Genomic DNA, 20,810 nt, shown 5'->3' with positions numbered 1-20,810 from the left:
GCAGCTGTGAGGTCAAGAGGTCAGCAGAGCATGATCCGGGGAGGCCAGGCGGCCACGGTCAGTGGACTTCACTTGCAGCAAGGCAGGCTTTGGGAGGGTTACACAGGAGCTGGGGAGCAGAGAAGCTGGAGCTTCGGGCCCAGAGTTGGGGTGGGAGGGGTGATGGGGCTTGGACCAGGCTGCGTAGAAAGACACAATCAGGTGGGCTAGAGGGTCAGGGATGAGGCCGAGCTGAGGGCGGCCTGCACTGGGCGGTGGGGGGTCAGGTCTGAAGTCCCCGGCTTCCAGGCTGCTGGCAGAGAGGACGAGGACACGGCAGGAGAAGTGGTCTGGCTTTTTGTGTCCCCACCATGGAGACAGACTCGGGCTCAGAACGGGGGAGCCGGCCGGCACAGCTTCCTTTGGCCCCAGGGAGGACTCCTTGGTGGGGTGAGGGCGGGTGACCCCAGGCCAGTGAGGGCAGCAGAAACCTAGCAGGGCCAGTGGCCCCTGGGAAGCTCCTGCAGCCATTGCCCTGTTCCTGGACCAGGCCGTCCCCTCCCCGCCCCAGCTCCGGCAGCCCCAGGATGGCCAGCTCCGCACAGAGGGCCTGAAGCAACTCAGATGACTCTCTGGGAGGCAGGGCAGGGCTTGGGGACAGTGGGAAGCTGGGATGGGCCAGCCTGCCGGGCGGGGACGGACTGTGATGGGTCGTCCCAAGCAGGCCGTGGGCAGCCCCGCGTCCCTGGAGAAGGTAGGACGGCCCCATCGTCTCCAGCCTGTCCCTGAGGTTAGGCGGACAGAGCCACATCACACGGGGACTGAGACATCAAAGGCTGCCTGGGGGGCCGTGGGAGAGGCTGGGGGGCAGGTCGGCGCCCCCCTCTCACCCCCCCAGGACCCGGGGCCTTCTGGCTTTGATTAGCAGCTGCGGCTAGAGCAGCTGAAACAAAGGCACAGTCGGGGGGCCTCCCAGCCCTCTGACCGCAGCCTCTACTGGGGGATTTGGTCTGGGGGAGGGCCGAGGAACAAACGTCCCCTCCAGCTCTCTCCCAGCCTCCCCTGATCCCCGCAGGGACGTGGGGGCTGGTGTCCGGAGCAGCCCCCACTGCGGGGTCTCGGGGAGTCTGTGCCGCGGCCCAAAGCCCCAGGACACTCACGCACACACTCGTTGGCGGCCTCAGCGGTGCCCCGGGCCCACGGGCGGTCCTGGAAGAAGGGCAGACAGCGCTCGCAGTCGACGCCCGTGGTGTTGTGCTGGCACCTGCAGGCCAGCCGGCCCACCTCCTCGGGCCCACACTCGCTGGCATGTCCGTGGCACTGGCACCTGGGGACACACGGGGCAGGGGGTCCAGAAACGGCGGAAGGCAAGGGGTTCACCGCCAGGCATTCGGATGAGCCCCCGGTCCTGTGCTCAGTGACGGAGCTTGAAGGAACCTCGGCCGCGTGCCCGGGGTCGACAGTAACGGAGGGCTGACGGCACGCAGACGAACCCCTTCCATCTGCTTTTATTACCCCCATTTAACAGATGGGGGAACTGAGGCACAGGCCACGAAGTCACGGACGCTAAGCAGCAGAGGCGGAATGGGAGCCCTGTCCTACGGTGTGCAGACTCCGGGCTCCTGGACGCCACACCATGGCCACTTGGTGGCTCCCATAAGCTGTGTTCCATGCTCTGCCCTCAGTGGGTATGAAGAAATCGCTGACCACTGCTCGCACCCCCAGTGTTTTGTTTTGTTTTTTTTTACTTTGGGGACACAGGGCGTGGGACGGGCACAGGGCATTGTTTCCTCCATGGGAGCCCAGGGGAGGCAGGTAACGGCCCAGCATTTCTGGCGGGGGTGACGTGGATACGAGTCTCGAGAGACAAGGATCCTCAGTCTTGGGACAAGAGACCCCCCACGTCCCCACGGGGGTCTGCAGACACCGCCCTCCCCCATGAAGCTCTCGGACTCCAAGGGAAGGAGTGAGATTCCTGTAGGCCGTTGTGGGTGGGATGCCGCTGGCCCACCTGCCCCCCGGCCAGCTGCAGGCCCGAGGGTGGTCCGGCTCTGGCAGCTGGGACCCAGATGTTCTCTGGCCTGAAGCCCCCTGACAGCAGGCGCCGGAGCTCGCCACTGCCCGCCATCCTTGGAGAGCCCCTCCCCCAGGGTGGTTTGACCTGAATCAAGTGCAGGGGTGACGGGGGAGGAGGAACAGAGGGGCCCTCCCGGACACCCCCACTGCCCCTTCGCTCCCAGCCCAGCCCTGCACAGGCCGGGGCTCGCACCCCCTTCCTGGACTTCACCTCTCTCAACGCCCCCAAGCATCCCTGAACTACAGAAGCCCTTGTTTCCCCCACATGGGCCCCCCCCCCCCCCGCAGAGCACTCGGACTTTCTATCCTAAATACCTCGTGGACCCACATGCTGCGTCTCCCTGCCTTACTACCACCTCCCACGGCCACTTTCTAACATCGCGCGTCTTCTCTCTCTCCTCTTCTCCGTCCCCACGCAATGTCGGGGGTGGGGCTGGGGGGGGCTGGGGCCTTTTAAAGCCCCGTGACCACCCTGGCCAAATCCTTTGAGAGCACCCCGCGGCCCGCGGCACGTGAATGAACTCGGCCCACGGCCCCGACCATCTTCCAGCCTCGCCTCCCGGGCTGGCACACGCTGGGCCCTTCCACCCAGGATGCCGGCCTCCCCCAACCTTGGCCGGGCCCCCGTCTACGCAGCAGTCTCCCTGACTGCCAGCATGCCCTGCCCGGGCCCCCGTTCCCGTTATTCTGGAGCGTGCTGTGTGTCGGAGAGAGTAATCTGGTTGCTGTCCGCCACCCCCTTGACGTTGGGGCAGGAACACCTCTGTCTCTCTCGTCCCTTTCCAGGAAGGAAGCCCCTGAGCTTTCATGCCAAAGACACCGTTTGCGTCTCCCCCGGATCCGTACCCACGGCCGCATGGGCGACAGGCCGAGAATGCTGAGAGAGACGAGGCCTCTGCCCTGCTTCTCAGAGAGGGGAGATGCTTAGACAAACCAGAGCAGGTACCGATCACCAGAGCAGGAGCCGGCACCGAGGGCCCAGACGGCAGAGCCCGGCAGTTCCCACAGCAGAGAGGGGACACACATAAGGCAAGCATCTGCTCGCAGAGGGAACAGCAGGTGCAAAGGTCTGGAAGGTCCTGCGCATGGTGGTGGAAACATAGCTGATGGGAGAAAAGCAGGAATGGGGATGCAGCTGGGCCACCAAGGCCTTGAATGCCGGGTCCAGAGGACCAAGATCCTGCTTCCTCTGTCTCCCCAGATGCCCAGAGGCCTCTCAAGGGGTTTCTCTACCCCACACAGCAGCCCCCGGGTGACTCCCTCATGGTAGTTACCTTGTGCCCCATGGCCAGGGTCCTGGGGCCCCGCCAAGCTGCCTTCCACCTACCTGCCGCCCACGGAGAAGTCAGACACGGCATAATAGTAGGACTGCAACACCTTGGGGTCCTTGAAGATGTCATCCCCGAACGTGTTGAGCCGGTCCAGGGAGATGAGTAGCTCGGTGCTGGTGACCCACTCCTGGGGGGGGCAGGGGTGGGGAGAAAGGTTGGGGAAGAGGGAAGGCATCAGCGGGCCCCTGGGTATTTACTTTCACCCTGTTCTGCCTGAAGGTCCAGCCGGCTGCCCTGGGCGGGGGGGGGGGGGGGGGGGGTGTCTCCTGGGACCAAGGGACGAGCCAAGCTTAGACAAACTCCAAGAACAGTGCAGAAGTAAGGAGCGTGGGCTTTGGGGTCCTGCCAGTCTGGGCGCCGGGCCACTCACTGGCTGTGCAATTTTGGGAGGTTGCTCAACATCTCAGAGGCTCCGTGTTCCCATCTGTAAAATGGGGACAGGGAATTGGGCGGACCTCACGAGGGTGTCTGGAGGAGGAGGCCGGCCAGCGTCAGCAGCAGGGCACGGAGTCCGGCACATGCTCAGTAAGTGGCTGAGGTGCTGGGGGGGGGGGGGGGGTGAGGCGGCCGGGCAGGGGCAAAGCAGCCCATCCTGTAACTTGTCGCGCAGCTCACTTAACGCCTTCCGGCGGCTTCTGCACCCCCATCCTAGAGGTTGGCGGAGGGAGGACGTGTCCCAGGGCCCTTCTTGTCCACACAGCTGGGCCGGATGTGGGACAGGTCCTAGCTTCTAGGGTTCTCCTATGCTCAGGCTCCCCCCCAGGCAAGACACCTACCCCAGGTGACATCTGTCCCACCAGAATGTGAGCGCTGCGAGAGCAGGGACTTGGGGCCCCTTGTGCTCCCGGAACCCCCAGGCTCTGCCTGGCACGTAGCCGTACTCAGTAAATACTAGCTGATCGCTGAATGACACCGTCTCCCTAGAAGAGCATGGCAGGGAGGTGGGGGAGAGCCCACGTGAAGGCTGACATTTTCATCCGCCTGCTGTTATAATCAGAGGTACACAGAGGCAGCTCCGGCTGAATTTTAATCAACATTTTAATTCAGCCCAGGAGCTCCTGGTTTAGCAATCGGGCCCATCAGGGCAGAAACGAACTCCTGGCAAAGTCTGTCTTCGGGCCCCAGCGTGACGCGGCCCGGCGGGTCTCCGCTGCCCCCCGCCCCCCTGAGCTCAGCCGCTTGCCAGCCCGCTGCCTGGGACCCAGGGCCTCTGCCCAAGGATGTTTCTGCTGGGGAGAGAGGGAGGGTCTCTCACTGGAAGACTTCAGTGGGAGCCTCAGCACTGAGCGGAGTCTGTAAGTGCCCATCACTCCACGAACCACTTTGCCAATGTCAGTGTGCATTCAGGGATCTGGCCCAAATGTGCCAAGTCAGCCTTCTCTCCAAGGTCCTTGGTCCCTTATGGGGAACAGAGGGACCCAAGACCCAGCAGCCATGCGGACACATCCTTCCTTACTTCCCGCCCCCAAATGCTCCAATCCTCAGAGGAAGCACCATCCCAGATGTGCCCAGAGGGGAGGACGGGCCAGAAGGGCAACGTGGGCTTGCCTTTCGTTGTCCTTCTCCGACCCTGGTGTCCACCTGGGAGCAGCGGGGGGGTGGGATGGGCGGGGGGGGTGGTGTGTGACGGCTTTCCGAAGAGGTTGCTTCTCCGTCGGGGACAACATCCAGCCCACACAAGACAACATGTCAGGGAAGGGAGTCAGCCTGAGCCTCTGCTCCGGCGTGATGGCTGGGACACAGGAACAGGGGCCCAGCCCCCTGCTTGTCTTCAGATGACCGTGGCTAATAATTTGTAATCTACAGAACGTGGAGCCTCGGGCAGAAGAAACTCATTTACACAGAATCACGATGGTGACATAAGAACGTTTTTCACGAGGTAAGCAGAGCTTGGGCATCTGGGCATGCGATTCTGTCCCGTTACGATTAGCCTTGCCCAAACAGAGGTCTGGCCTTTGCCCCGGCTCCTGGGAGATCATCTCTAAGCCCCCAGAATGCCCTGCTTGATAAGAATGTCTCTGTTCGCCTGGGGTCTTGGGCCACTCCAGATAGTCTCTGCTAACAACTGGTTTATGGGGGTGCCTCGGGCCACACAAGTTCAGCCTGACCTCTGGGCGAGCGGGAGGCGGTTGGCCGCGTCTATGGGACCGACCCCCAGAAAAAACCCTGGAGTCCCGGGTAACGGGGAGTCTCCCTGGCTGGCAGTAGTCTGTGCAGTCACCTCGCTGCTGGGGGAAGTAAGTGCCGTACCCACGACTGTACGGGAGAGGTCCCTCCCGGACCCTGCCCCGGGCGCCTCTCGTCACTGGGTGCTTAGCGGCTGTCCCGCATTCTGGGAGCCCTTCAAGCGAACCACCGAACCTGAGGGTGGTCTTAGGGACTTGAGCCAGCTGATTCCATGTCCTCTTGGGCTGGGCAGCCAGGGCAGGGACACGGCTCCTTTCTGGGCCTACGTGTTCCCTCTAGAAAGAAACAGGATGCTAACCCTGGCCCCCTTGTTATCTCTGACCGGCAAAAGGAATGTTCTGGATCTGTCGGCGGGGGGAAGGGCCAGCAGTGTTTCCTCAGCACAGAAAACTCCGGGAAGGGACTGGAGGGCTGTCCAACGCCCACAAACATCGAGCAGGCCACCGCGTCTGTAGGTGAAAGGTCAGGGACACACAGGAACATGGACATGCGTAGGTGCCAATACTGGGACAGCCACCAACCTGAGGGGGGGGGGTGTGGACGTCCAGGAGGGCTGGACGGTTGGGGGTGGGGGGGTCCTGGGTGAACGGACACAGCTACGGGCCTGCTATCCCTCACCATGAGGACGAGAATTACCTTCAGAGCGAGACTGAGCACCTCTTACGTGCCAAGCACTGTGCTGACCACCGTATGGTTGACCGTCTACACGAGGCTCTTTCGATTAAATTCATTAACATGAAATAAGACTTAAAATTCAGTTCCTCAGTCAGGCTAGTCTCATTTCAAGTGCTCTATAGACATGTGGCTAGCAGCTGCCATTGGAAGGTACAGTTGGAGACCACTTCTGTCACTGCAGAATGTTCTGGAGAGCACAGAACCGGGACTCTATGGTTCCCAAATTCGTGTTCTTTCCACGTTTTTGTTTTTCTTTCTTTTTTGTTTTTAATTCAAAAATATTTTTTACTGTTTATTTATTTTTGAGAGAGAGAGACAGACAGAGAGACAGAGTGAGCAGGGGAGGGGCAGAGAGAGAGGGAGACAGAGAATCCCAAGCAGGCTCTACACTGTCAGCACGGAGCCCGGTGCGGGGCTCGAACTCACGATCCGCAGGATCATGACCTGAGCCGAAACCGAGAGTCGGACGCTTCACCGACTGAGCCACCCAGGTGCCCCTGTGTCCTTTTATTTCCCACTTTCCCTTGTGCCGCCCCCCCCCCCCCCCCCAGGCCTGGGCATCCCCCCTGCAGCCCAAGCCCTGCTCCTCTCTGACCTGCAACACGGGGCTCTCCTCGAAGTTGTAAGCGCTGGGCCGGCCCTCCAGGGTGGAGAAGGCCACGTTGCCCCCGCTCAGCGGGGAGATGTCGCTGAACTCGGAGGTGCAGAAGGCCACGCGCTCGTCCTCACCGGGGCGCAGGTAGTGGCCCTCGGGCCTGCCGTAGGTTCTTTGGCAGGAGGCACTGTAGTACTGGTAGGGTTCCCACGGGCTGCCCGCATGGGTGCGCTTGTAGATGGCAAAGCTCTCGGGGCGACTGGTGTGGAACTTCAGCCTCACGTAGGTGATCTCGTAGGCTTTCCCTGCGGCAGGAAGACACGGGCCCATTTTACGGAAGGGAAGGGAGGGTCGCGGTCCCGGTCCAGGGAGAGCAGCACGGCAAGGCTGTGTAAACGATCTCGGGTGGGTTGGGCCACGACGGAGACGCGACGTCTGTCAGGGGCACTGAGCAGAGAGCACAATTCTGCCATACTTCCCAGGCATCTGCTGTCCCTTGCTTAGGCCAACTTGCCTCCCTGCGCAAGAAGCTGCATTATAACACCCCCGAGAAGCAGCCAACCCTTTTTGTCCAAATAGCTCCAGCAATGGGACGTTGCCACATTCTGCAGAAGCCTACCTGACCATCAGAAAGTTATTTCTTTTGCTACACCCCAGGAGAACCAACCCTTCCACCTGTGCCTTTGGGCTCATTCCTCCCCAGACCATGTCCCGACTCCCTCGAACCCTAATGCCACCCTCCCGGTCCCTCTCTTCTTCCAGTGTCCATCGAACTTCTCTTCTGGCCCAAATTTCTCTAGACAAGTCTACATCTGCTTGGCCCCATGGCCTCAACTCCCAACTCAGGCCCCCGTCCACCGCAATTCAGCTTCTGTGGACCGCTGCATAGAAACTGCTCCTGCAACGCTACCTCACCGACAGCCCTCCGTGGCCACAGCCAGGGGACCCGGCCTTGCCTTACTTCCTGGGGGGCGGGGGGAGTCCCCAGGCCTCCACGCAGCCCACCCTCCTAGGTCACGCTCCTGGGCTGCTCCTTGGCCCCCCTGCTCACTTCCGGGGCAGGGGGCCGGGCTGGGTGAGTTGGGGGAGGGGGCGGCGGCCTCCACAGTTCACTGAGCATTGGCCCCTCTAAACCAAGTGCGTGTGTAAGTGCAAAACAGGCGGGAAATCAAGGGCCGATTTCGAAGGTGATTTCCCTGCTGCCCAGATGTCGCCACGTGCTCACCACTCCCCTCCTACAGGCCTCCACACGGGTGCCCCTCCTGACAGAGCCTTCCTACATTTAGCCACCCCCTCCCCCCCCGCTAGGGACGGGGTCACCACACAATACCTGCGTATCACACTGACTACGACGTGCTCTGTCTCTCCCTGCTCATCTCATCAACCTGCATCCCTCACTGGATAGAGCTCAAGACTAGCACATGCCCTGTCTTTTTTAAACTTGGCCACCCCAGTGCCTCGCAAAGTGCCAACACCCGGCAGGCACCCAGGAGGGTCTACGCACGTATAAACAGATGGACCAATGGCCACAGGTCCTACCATCGCTGGTGGCCACCCACCCCCGGGAGCAGCACGAGTGTGTCCTCTCTTCCTTCCCAAATCTGCTTTCTTCCCTCTGCCCAGGTCCCAGATGCTCCGAGAGGCCCGCCTGGCTGCCTGCAGTCTTCCCCACCGAGGAGGCATCACTACAGTCCTCTGCTTAATAAATACGTTGGTCCTATGGGGGCGCCCCGATGGCTCAGTCGGTTGAGCGTCTGACTCTTCGGTTTAGGCTAAGGTCATGATCTCATGCTCCGTGAGTTCAAGCCCTGCGTCAGGCTCTGCACTGCTTGAGATTCTCTCTCTGCCCCTCCCCTGCTCATGCACACACTCTCTCTCTCTCTCTCTCAAAATAAAAAAAATAAACATAAAAAAAAGATACACGTTGGTCCCATGTAAGTGCTAAAACTATAAAACTCTGAGAAGAAAACACAGCGGCACATCTTTGTGACTTGGGCTGGGCAAAGCCTTCTTAGATGTGACACCACAAGCACAAGTGACAGAAGCAAAAATGGACACAGTGGACTTGAGCAAAGTCAAAAGTGTCTGTGTTTCTGAAGACACTATTGAGAAAACGGAAACCCACAGGATGGGAGAAGATATTTGCCAGTTTTATATCTGATAAGGGATTTACCTAGAATACGTAAACGATCCTTACAACTCAACCATAAAAAATCAAATAGCCCAATTAAAAAAAAAAAGGGGGCAAAGGTATGTAAACACATTTCTCCAAAGATATGCAAATGGCCAACAAGCACATGAGCAGAGGCTCAACGTCACCAGCCGTCAGGGACACGCAAAGCAAAACCATAACGAGTGACCACACGCACTGGGAAGGCGATAATCAACACCGATAGTAACAAGTGGTGACAAAGGGCTGGAGACACTGGGACCCTCCCACACGGCTGGTGGCAATGCAAGATGGCGGCTGCTGCGGAAGGACAGCCTGATGGGTCCTCAGAAGGGTAACACGGAAATACCGTATGACGCAGCCGTCCCACCCCCGGGCGTGTACCCCAGCAAAATGAAAACACATGTCTACACAAACGCGCACGATGTTCACCGCAGCATTACTCATAACAGCCAAAGAGTGGAAACGACTCAAATGTTTGTCAGCTGATAAATGAATCAATAAAATGTGCCGTGTCACACAATGGCACATGAGTCGGTAACAAAAGGGAAATGACGTTCTGATAATACGCCGTGACGTGGAGAAGCCTCGGGAACAGTACGGTAAATGAAAGAGGCTAATCACAAAAGACAACACGTTGTAAGATTCCCCTTATACTGAATGTCCTGAATAGGCAAAGGCAGAAAGTAGATTTATGGTTGTCAGGGTGGAGGGGGAGAAGTGGAGACTGGGGGACACTGCGAATGGGTACAGCGTTTTCTTTTAGGGGTGATGAAATGCTCCCAGAGTGACGGTGGGGATTGGTACGCCTCTCTATGAACAGACTAAAAGCCACTGAACTGCACACTTTATGTTATTTACGTATTTTTTAAGGAGGCTTCATACCCGGCACGGAGCCCAGTGTGGGGCTTGAACTCACGACCCTGAGGTTAAGACCTGAGCTGAGATCAAGAGTTGGACGCTGAACCAACTGAGTCACCCAGGCGCCCCTGAATTGTACAGTTCAAATGGGTGGGTTGAGGGGCGCCTGGGTGGCTCAGTCGGCGGAGTCGGTTCCGCTCGGGTCACGATCTCATGGTTCAGGGGTTTGAGCCCCGCATCGGGCTCTGCGGTGACGGCTCGGAGCCTGGAGCCTGCTTCCGATTCTGTGTCTCCTTCTCTCTCTGCCCCTCCCCTGCTCACACTCCGTCTCTCTCTCTCTCTCAAAAATAAATAACCATTAAAAAAAAATTTAACAAATGGGTGAATTATATGATGAATTACATCTCCCTAAAGCTGTTACATCTATTTTTAAGAATGGGACCTCACATTCATTAGGATGGCCACAATTAGAGGGGAAAAAACACACATTAACAGGTGTTGGCGAGGACGTGGAGAAACTGAAACCTCGTGCGTGGCTTATGGGAATGTACAATGGGGTACTCGCTACGAAAAAGTACTCACGACAGGAATTTCCGTACGATCCAGCGATGTGGGTATATATCCCAAAGAACGGAAAGCATGGATTCAAACAGATATCTGCACACCGAACTCACAGCGGCACGATTCACAATAGCCAGAAGGTAAAAAGAAAACCCGCGTGTCCACCAGTGGGTGACGGATAAACAAAGTGTGGTCGGTCCACACCAACATTATGCCGCCTTGAAAAGGAAGGAAATCCTCACACACGTTAATTACAACTTGGACGGACCCTGAGGACATCACGCTGAGTGAAATACGCCAGTCACCCAAAGACAAATACTATGATTCCACCAGATACGAGCCGTCAAGTTCATAGACACGGGAAGGAGGGAGGTGGGGGCCAGAAGCTGGGGTCGGGGGAGGCGTGGCGAGGGGTCAGCGTACAACGGGGACAGACTTTCAGTTCAGCAGAAACTGACACACAGCGGTGACGGTCACACAACAACACAGATGTGCTTGTCGTGTGTATTCAGCACAATAAAAGAAAGGGTGGGGAACGTATCTCCATACACAAGCTCTTTGAAAAGGCAGTTTGGTGGGACGGATGGGATGCGGAGCCATGAAAATATCCCTTGCCTCTGGGAAAATCATCCCGCTTTGGGGAATTCAAACAAGAAAAGGAGCCTCAACGCATGAAAACGTTCATCCAGGCGTTTCTTAGAACGGGAGACAAACGGGAACCGTCAGGGCCCAATAAACGACGCGATGTCATTTCGCAGGGTGACCGAAGCCATAGAAACAGCTGACAGTGAGCTTGTAATACACGGGGAAAAGTTTAAGCCAAAATGTTGACTAGTAAGACACGGAATCATATGCTCAGAATCCTCAGATTGCATTTTAAAATCCCCCAAAGAACAGGCAGGAGAGAGAGACGTCAGACGAGTAAGTGTGGCCATCCTCAGGCCAGAGGGCTGTGAGTGACTGTTCTCCTTTTTAACTGTTCTACATTTGCCTGATTTTCTCTTGCAAAGCTTGCTCTAGGGGCGCCTGGGTGGCTCCTTCTGTTAAACGTCCGACTTCGGCTCAGGTCGCGATCTCACAGTTCGTGAGTTCGAGTCCCACGTCGGGCTCCGTGCTGACAGCTCGGAGCCTGGAGCCTGCTTCGGAATCTGTGTCTCCCTCTCTCTCTGCCCTTCCCCAGCTCACGTTCTGTCTCTCTCTCTCAACAATAAATAAACATTAAAAAACATTTTTTAATAATAAAATTTTTTTTCAACGTTTTTATTTATTTTTGGGACAGAGAGAGACAGAGCATGAACAGGGGAGGGGCAGAGAGAGAGGGAGACACAGAATCGGAAACAGGCTCCAGGCTCCGAGCCATCCGCCCAGAGCCTGACGCGGGGCTCGAACTCACGGACCGCGAGATTGTGACCTGGCTGAAGCCGGACGCTTAACCGACTGCGCCACCCAGGCGCCCCAATAAAATTTTTTTTTAAAAAAGCTTGGTCTAATTTAAAAACTGGAGAAAACATGTAATTTTTTTTTTTTTTTTTTTGCAAAGCAACCACCTTGCCGTGTTCTGTCTCAAAATGCTTTTCAAAGTTCTGCTACAGCACAGCTGGGCATCCTAACTCCAAGTGCCTGAGAAGAAAGCATGTGTCGCAAACCGAGTGAGCGTCTGGTGGCCGCTTCTGTGCCGGGTAGGCTTCAGGCTCCGGGACCAGGCAGGGACTTAGCCCAGATGTGGCTTTCACGAAAGCACGCTGGGTGGAGGCGGCTGCGGGTCTGACGGCCCAGACTCCTCCGTAAACATCTAGCAGCCAGACACCTCGCGGGAGGCGAGCCTGGAGCCACTTAAAAGGTAGCTGGCAGCTAGACGCGTGATTGGAAAAAGGCAGTCACTGGGATCTCATGCGAGGGGGAAACATCACGCACTAGGAAACATCACGGCTTTTCCTCTTCCTTGCCAGGCCGGGAGGTGAGAGGAGACACAGGAACATCACAGAGACTCGGCAGGGACTTTCTGTTACAAGAGTTAATTAGAAGGGCCAAGAAAAACAACTTAATCCCAGCTTTGTGATGAAAAGGTTTCTGCCAAAGGCAACCCGAAGGCTGGGGAAGGAAGCGGCCCCGAGATCTTCTAAACAGCGACAAGAATTAAACGTGCAGCTTTAGCCCGCACCCTTGCGAGCTCCAGGGGCTGACGAGGCTTCAGGGTGGTTAGGAGAGGGGTGTCCCCTTCAGGAAAACTGGGCCAGAATGTCATCCGCAACCCTTCACTGGGGACAACGCTGCTTGGGAGCACACAGATCTCACCTCCTAGCAGCCCAATATGCTGCTCCCTCTGCCTGCATGCTGTTCTCTCGGCTCCTTACCTGGCTGGCTCCCCTGCATCCCTCTGCTCATCCCTCTGGCTCAGCCGACTGCCCACATGCCCCAACCGCAGCCTGATGTGGAAAGCCCTTCTTCCCACTATCCCCGGCCGATGGCTACTCACCCCTAGAGCTGTGGGTTTGGATGGCTCATCAGTGCTCCCTCAGCCTCCCTGGGCTTCTTTATCCTGTTCTGGAAAGACCTGCCCATCTCTCCCACTAGCCTGTGACCCTCTCGGGGCAGGGGATGGGAATCCTTAGAGCGGAGCACAGTGCCCGGCACACAGTAGGTGCTCAATAAGTGCGTGCCATATGAGCAGGTGAAGACAAAGCATCATTTATACCTTCAAGGAGTTTATGATCCGGTGAGTGAGTTGAGACCGGCAGGCCTGACAAGGCCACTGATATCGCGAGCTGCGACCCCTGGACGTGTCTGTTTAACAACAGCCAGCATTTAGTGAGCACCTCCTGTATGCCGGGCACCATGCTCCATGCTTTACTCACACCGTACGGCTGAGATCCCCAGTTTCATCACTGCACGTGTTTTACTAACAAGGAGCCTGAGGCCTGGGCAGGGGAAAGGGACTCGCCCCTCCTCACGCAGAAAATAGCTGAGTCTCTCTCGACTCGACTGCGGGTTCGTCTGTCCCCAGAGTCACTGCCCCGAACGAGGCCACCACCTGTTCAGTAATCTGGGGGTGCTCGGGCAGAAGGGGCTGTCCGGGAAAGGGGCGCGGGCACCCACGACGACCGCGGAGGCTGCCCAGACCGGCACCACGAGCACCAAGCCATGTCCCCTCCGGCCAGCGGGGACATGAAGCCCATCAGGACGGACACCAGGGCAGTCCCCAAACCAACCGGCCCACATCCGGCACTGACCAAGCAGAATGAGCTCGGAACAGAGAGGCTTATTTTGGGAAAGTGGAAACAAAACAAAGCCGTTTAATTGGAGCCATCTGGGAAGCAGTGGCCCGGGGGGTGGGGCCGGAGAGGGCAGGGTGGGGAGCGGAGCTGGGAATGTGTGGGCGAAGCTGCCCAGCCCACTGTGGGCACGAGAACCAGGTGGGGAGAGCTGCTCGCAGCCTCGGGGGTGGGGACGGGGTAGGGGGGATTCGCTTGGCCCCATTTCATGGTCATCCACCGTTCCCGGCTTCCTCTCCCACCCGGGCTCTTGGCAATTTGGGGCTCCGTGGGTCCTGCGAGGAGCTGGGGAGTCCCCACGACCACAATGAGGGCCTGGCTGACTGAGGGCTGGGCCTGTCACAGTGTTCTCCTCTTTGGACCAAGGGTCTACACCCTAACTATGGATCGAGACCATCAAGCATGTTGTCTAACCCTGGGAAGAGCAAAAACTTTAGTCTGACGGATTATTGCTTAGGGCTTTGTGTTAAGAAGGATCCCGAGGTCCAGTCTGATCTGAGATGCGGCTGAAATGAACAAACCACACATTTGCAGGGCGTTCAAGACCACTGCAAGAAAGCAGGAAGAGATGGGGGGGGGGGGGGCCTGAGTGAAAATGACGGAGAGGGGAGCAAACACGAAGGATATCCCAGAGAACGCTCTAGAATTCTGGTCGATGCTTGAAGTCCAGGGAGGGAGGGAAGAATTACAGCTGACACCCAAGTTTCTTGCTCTGGTGCCTGGAGAGCTGGGAGGAGAACGCCTTGACTTTGTGCTTGGAAATGCACAAAGAAGTTGGCATCTTAACCATCTTTAAGCACACGGTTCACCAGGGGTAAGTATATTCACACTGCTGTGCAGCCATCCCCCCGCCCCATCTAGAATTCTTTTCATCTTCCTGAACTGAGAGTCCTCACCCCGTAGACTGCTCTCCACTCCCTCCCCCTCCCAGCCCCTGGTGGCCACACTTCTACCTTCTGTCTTTATGAATTAGGCTATTCTAGGGGCCTCAGACAAGCGAACTCATACAGCCTTTGTCCTTCTGTGTCTGGCTTATGTCACTCAGCGTCGTCCCCCAGGTTCACCCCTGTTGTGGCAGGTGTCAGAATCTCCTTCCTTTTCAAGGCTGAGTAACAGTCCACTGCGCGTCTATACCACGCTTCACGTATTCATTCCACTGTCCACGGACACCTGGGTGGCTTCCAGTCTGGCTGTTGTGATGCATGCTGCCGTGAACGCGACTGCCTTTACTTTGGGACCCGAGGCTTGAGGCCGGCGCGACACCCGGGGGCCGACATTCAGGACGATGTTCAAATTGCCCAGTCAAGGGCGCTCAGGTGGGAGACCACAAGACAGGTGCAGGGGGAGGCCCGAATGTCCACTGCGATTCCGGTAGGCGCGGCCAGAACATTCCTGGTGGCAGGGCTGGCGTGGAGATGCGGGAGGGCGGGGTTGGGAGGGTGAAGTGGCCGGAGTAAGGCCACGAGGAGGGCCGGGGCCCTCGTGAATGCCACAAGCTTAGGCGTTCGGGATGGGTCTACACTGCCGGGAAGTCAGGCACTCACGCATTCAAGCGCTCGCCTTCGCTGTTCCCAGCGAGGAAACGTGGCATGGCCGTGATGTGCCGGGGTTCACATTGACCTCCACCACTTACCTACCTGCCCTGCGGCCTTGGGCAAAATACCTAACCTCTAACCTCCCTCGGGTGAACCGGGCAAGTGACTCGAACGCACTGCCTCGCCTTCCTTTCCTATTTTTTTTTGGGTGGGTGGGCAGAATGGGCATAATAACAGGGCTTAGGAGCAAAGGCCTGCAAAGCGCCTGGAACAGTTCCACGCAGGCAGCACGTACATGACCGAATGTTAGCTGCTGTTCCATTCATTCACCCGACCGATAGTTACCGAGCCCCCCCTGCACAGGGGGTCTGTGCCAAGGGTCGTGGTGCAGCTGTGACAACAGGCATTCCCTCTGCATCTCAGAGCGAGTGATCGACACAAACCCACACCTCAGAGCAGCGCGGTCTCCTGTGAAGGGGGCAAGGGCGGGGGGCGGCCTGGAGGAGGGCACCTCTAAGCTGAGCGGGGCAGACAATGGCTCGTCCGCTGCCGCATCCCAAGGGCCCGGCACGGGGCCCGGCACACAGGAGGAGCTCCGTTGAGCCCACTCCTGCAAACCCTGGGTCGGCCGTGGGCCCAGGGGCTGGTGCTTCCGCGGGTGGAGGCAAACCAAGGCTGCTGCCTTGACCCCTGACCTGCATAGAGTCCAGCGTTTCAGCCAGAACCTCCAGGGAGACGGAAGGAGGGCTTGCCCCCACCCCCCACCCGGAACTGGCCCCAGCCAACGCAAACACGGCCTCCCCCTCGACAGGAAGACGCAAGGCGGCCAAAACTCAGGAGACACAGCTGGCTTCAGGGCTCCGCAGGGGCCGGCAGGGTCCTCCTGACATCCAGCCCCCACCCAGGCCCGGCCCCCCTGTCTCCTTGTCCCCTCCACTCCGGCCAGCCAGGACACTGGGTCCAAGAACACACGGAGCGGTCTCCTGGCTCCCCTGTGCTGTCCCCTTGACCTGAAATGTCCTTTGTTCTTTTGTCAGCTCCTGCCACCCTTTAGGTCTCGGCGAGGCCAGCTAACTCCACGTGTATTCCCAGAGCATAAATCCTCATCAGCGTCATCCTCCGGCAGACAGGACCCCAAGGCCAGGACAGCCCAGGCTCGGTAAACGGCCAGCCAACTGACCGAATGCGTGGAGAAAGCCTGTCCACCGGCAGTCGGACCTGAGGCTGGAGAGGGATCGGGCAAAGCCCACCCGCCTTATTCCTGCAACCGCCCCCTCTTGAGGGCTCAGAGCTCGTCTGCTTGGGGACTCGAGGGTGTCCAAGCTAGGAGGGAGACTCCCCCTCCCCCCGCCAAAAGCCAAGGCTCACACCTGCCTGACTTGGCCGCTTATCGTTCCCGAGAGCAGCACAGCCTGGCCGGGATCCCAGGGTCTGCCATTTACTGGCTCCATGACCCTGGACAACTGACTTGACATTCAGGGCCTCAGTTTCCCTGCCTGTAAAGGAGTTCAGGCTGGGCTGGGGCTCTTAGCACTAGGTGGGAGCCTCCCGAATAGTGTCTCTTATCCCCAGGGACCATGCACCTCCCCCCAACACCCTCCCCCCACCCCCCCCCCCCGCCCCCGCCCCAGCCTGCCTGCTTCCCTGGGCCTGGGTGGAGGGCTAGGAGCCGCCAGACCCTGCTGCTGCCTTTCATCCCAGACAGGAAGGCTCGGCTTAGCGACTCTGGGATTTGGAACAGATGTCTGCAAGCTCACAGGGGGCTGGGAAAGCAGCGACCTCCACCCCGGGGCTGACCGGCCCTCCCCTCCCTCCCCTGCCCCTCACCCCACTCCCTCTGAGGGCCCCAGGCCAGAGCCATCCACTCATTCTCCCCTCCCAGGAGCCCCAAGCGGGTTGGGGGGGGGGGGATAGAGCCCCCAGAGGTGGCCTGGGCGCCGGGAGGAGAGGTTGGAGGCCTCCACTGGGGACACCCTGAAAACCCCGATATTATGCAATCCGCAGCTTAGCATGGCGCAAACCAAACTTGAACGGAACCCAAAACGGGCTCAGTCTGGGGCCGCGGCGGGGGCCCTGGCGCCCCTGGCGCGTCCACAGGGCCCGGGGTCAGGACATCTTTCGGGAGCCAGCCTGGCAAGCATTTCTCAGTCCCTTGGGCAGAGGTCACCCCCGGGGGGGGTGGGGAACCTCAGCCCTGAGCTGTTCTCAGCAGAGTGATACCGGCCACACACAAGGACTGTCACGGCTCTTGCGAGTACGTGGCCGACCGGAGCTCACAGAACGCGCCCAGGCAGCTGGGAGGCAGCCCGGCTTAGCCCCATCGTGCAGGGGACGGCGTGAACTCAAAGATGTGGCAGCATTTGCCCGGTGAGCGGCTGGGCTGTGCCCGAGTCCAAAGCTCGTTCTGTGACTTCTACTCTGTTCTGTCTCTGAGAGCGGACAAATGAGAGCCCTGAGCGGCTGGGCCCAGGGGCACAGGACCCAGGAGGCCACGGCGCCATTCATTCAGGCTTCCTTCTTTATTCTTTTTTTTTTTTTTTTTTTAACGTTTATTTATTTTTGAGACAGAGAGAGACAGAGCATGAACGGGGGAGGGTCAGAGGGAGAGGGAGACACAGAATCCGAAACAGGCTCCAGGCTCCGAGCTGTTGGGACAGAGCCCAACGCGGGGCTTGAACTCACAGACCGCGAGATCATGACCGAGCCGAAGTCGGACGCTCAACCGACTGAGCCACCCAGGCGCCCCTCCTTCTTTATTCTTTAAGCGCCTCCGCAGCCCCCCCCCCCATATGCCTGGTGCTGTACCAAGTGACACGACACCGGCTCAGGGGAAGGGGTGTGTGTGTGTGTGTGTGTGTGTGTGTGTGTGTGTGTGTGTGTGTGTGTGTGAACGTGCGGGCGAGTAGATGTGTGGGGGCAAGCGTGTGGGCACGAGTGGGTGAGAGTGAGCGGGTGAGAGCGTGTATGGGTGCATGAGTGTCCGCGTGTGCGTGTGTGGACGGGTATCTGAGTGTGAGCAGACGTGTGTGGACGTGAGCGTGAAGCTCCCTGCTGCTAAGGGTTCCCCACACAGCTCAGCAAGGTCACACGGCCAAGCACAGGGCCTCGCACACAAGCGCTCGGCCAATGCGAACTGCCCCCAAATCCAAACCCGGGACGCTTCCCGCCCTCCCACTTTGTTCCAGCCCGGGCTGAGCCCCTTGCCCGCCCCCCCCCCCCCACCCCGTTCCAATGACACATGTAACACATCAGCCAACCCCCCACCCTCGGTGACAGAACAGCGTGTCTCCCCCACGGCCCCCACCCTGTTCCAGATTCCTTCCCCTGTGGCCTTGGGGTTCTGCCAGCTCCAGCCAGCCACCTCCCCCAGACTCCCTCCCCACGCTGGTTTCCTGTCACCCGCCTGGGGAGAGACCCTGCCGCCGTCCCATCGAGAAGCCCCATCTAGCAGTCCTGAAGGGGCCATGCAAGGTGACAAGGCCCCGGATAATGAACTCCGTGGGGTGGCAAGCAACAACTGGCCCGCTCTGCTGAGGGGCTCACTGTCGTCCCCATCCCCCACGTCACTCCCAGATCATTTCCCAGCCCTCCCCAAGATGCTGTCACCCAGGGCTAGGCAGAGCCAATTCTGTTTCAGGGTGGAGCTCGTACAAAGGAATTTATGGTCAGACCTTGGATATACATGGACGCTCCTTTCCAGACATTTCATAGCTGTGTGTCTTTGGGCAAAACACTTAACCTCTCTGAGCCTCAGTCTTCTCATCTGAATACTGGGGGTACTCTCCCATAACCGCTTATCCACACCGCTTGGCTGGGGATGTGTTTTGGAATTCAGAATTTTTTAAGGGTTTAGGGAGATCACGCAGTCCTTACACCGCGATTGTGTGAACACCCCCCTGCTGGGTTTACCCCCACAGGCTGTACTTGAATGAGATTTCACAAAATGTATGAATATTCACTCCAGGATAAATAAGGTCTATAAATAGCCTCAGGTCAGGTTTAGCAGCCAAAAAGAGTCCTAAAAATAGTTGAATTTTCAAAGCTTGGGGAGATTTCAAACCCATAGACAAGGGAGTATGAACCAGTGCTCTCCCCTCCTCCCCCCACCCCCCCCCAACAGTTGAGGTGCCTAGCTCAGTACCTGGGCCCAAGGAGGATCTGGATTAGGCTAGACTTAAAGGGGGAAGGGATGTTCCCATTCCTGAACGAGGTAGGAGTGGGAAGCGAAGGATTGGGTCCAGACTGGGGCAGCTGAGCCCAAGGATCTGAGGGCTCTTGTGCTCTGGCTGGGGCGGGGGGGGGGGGGGGGGGGAGGCATGGGGGGGGCAGGCAGCCTTGCGATCAAGTCCCGCCACCCAACAGCAAGGTGAAGCTTGGCTCCCGTTCAGAGGTTAAACCTTCCTGGAGGTGAATGCCTTGGCCCCTCCCATCCCCCAAAATACATCCAGGACCACACACAGCCTCAGGGCTTCATGATTCCCCCCCCCCCCCCAAATCCACCAGATGACCGACCTCCTGCCCTAGAGAGCAGCCTAGTCCACCCCCCTGGGTGGGTCCCCCCTCTACCCACAAAGCTCGGGGTCTAGGAGGGACAACCATTACTGGGCACCTTCCTTGCATCCAGATCCACCCCTCTGTAAAAAAGGGCTCCGGGGTGGCTTCCCGCCCCTGCCAGCCCCGAGGGGCACCCATCAGTCCACCCTTCCAGCTACCGGGAGGCTGGGGTGCGGACACAGGCCCCGGTCCTGAGGCCCCCGTAGCTGGCTTCTACAGCCAGCCCGGGGCGCGCAGCACCCCGACGGACGGACGGACGGACGGACGGCAGCCCGGGGGCGAGCCGGCGCTTACCCAGACGGAGGGTGATGTTGACCGAGGTGGGGTACTGTACGCCGAAGGCCATGGACGGGCTCTGCCACCAGGTGCTGTCGTCCTGGCTGTGGAAGTCGGTGAGGTAGGAGGCGTCGTGGTGAAGCTGGGGGTCGTCGGCGTCGCAGCGCTGGCACTGCGCCCCCGCGCCCGGCGCGCCCACGTGGGGGCAGAAGTCCTCGGGCGGGCGGCCGCACGTGTGCGAGGCCTCGGCGCGCCGGCCGAACGCCGCGTTCTCGAACACCGGCAGGCAGCGCTGCGGGCGCCCCGCGCCGTCGTAACACGCGCCCATGCCCGCGCCGGCCGCCCGCGGCGCCAGGAGCGCCAGGCCCAGCAGGACCGCCGCAGCCGCCATGGCCAAGGGCACCGACGCCCCGCGCTCGCCGCCGTGCGCGCCCGGTTCTGCCCGCCCGGCCGGCCGGGCTGCGGTGGGCGCGGACCCGCCTCCCGCGGCGGGCGGGACCCACGGCAGGGTGGGGAGGGGTGGAGAGGCGTGGGGTGGGGAGGGGAGGGGTGGAGACGGGTGGAGAGGGGTGGAGAGGGGTGGGGAGGGGTGGGGAGGGGTGGGGAGGGGTGGGGAGGGGTGGGAGTGGGGGTGGGGGTGGAGAGGGCGGCACCCCCACCTCCCTGGCCGCTCCGTCCCTGGGCGCTCACCCCCACCTGGTGGACGTGCCCGGGAGTGCCCGAGCTGCTTTCTGACCC

The 20,810-nt window shown here is 59.3% G+C and overlaps 1 protein-coding gene across 1 annotated transcript in view; it reads right to left on the bottom strand.

The window, feature by feature from the left end:
* Positions 1–20,538, bottom strand: part of LAMC3 (laminin subunit gamma 3) — a 55,206-nt gene extending 34,668 nt beyond the window's left edge. The window contains exons 1-4 of the mRNA XM_086684294.1: positions 20,091–20,538; positions 6,844–7,148; positions 3,383–3,513; positions 1,140–1,306 (exon numbers count right to left, since the gene is read on the bottom strand). Of these exons, the coding sequence (XP_086540420.1) occupies positions 1,140–1,306; positions 3,383–3,513; positions 6,844–7,148; positions 20,091–20,463 (976 nt within the window). The 5' untranslated portion in view covers positions 20,464–20,538. The remainder of the gene's footprint in view (positions 1–1,139; positions 1,307–3,382; positions 3,514–6,843; positions 7,149–20,090) is intronic.
* Between the last annotated feature and the right edge of the window lie 272 nt (positions 20,539–20,810).

The sequence above is a fragment of the Puma concolor genome, chromosome D4, assembly GCF_028749965.1.
Source record: "Puma concolor isolate L17-30 chromosome D4, mPumCon1.1.hap2, whole genome shotgun sequence".
NCBI classification, from domain to species: Eukaryota; Metazoa; Chordata; class Mammalia; order Carnivora; family Felidae; genus Puma; species Puma concolor.
Note: the sequence above shows the minus strand (reverse complement) of the source record. Positions and strands in the feature narration are given on the sequence as shown.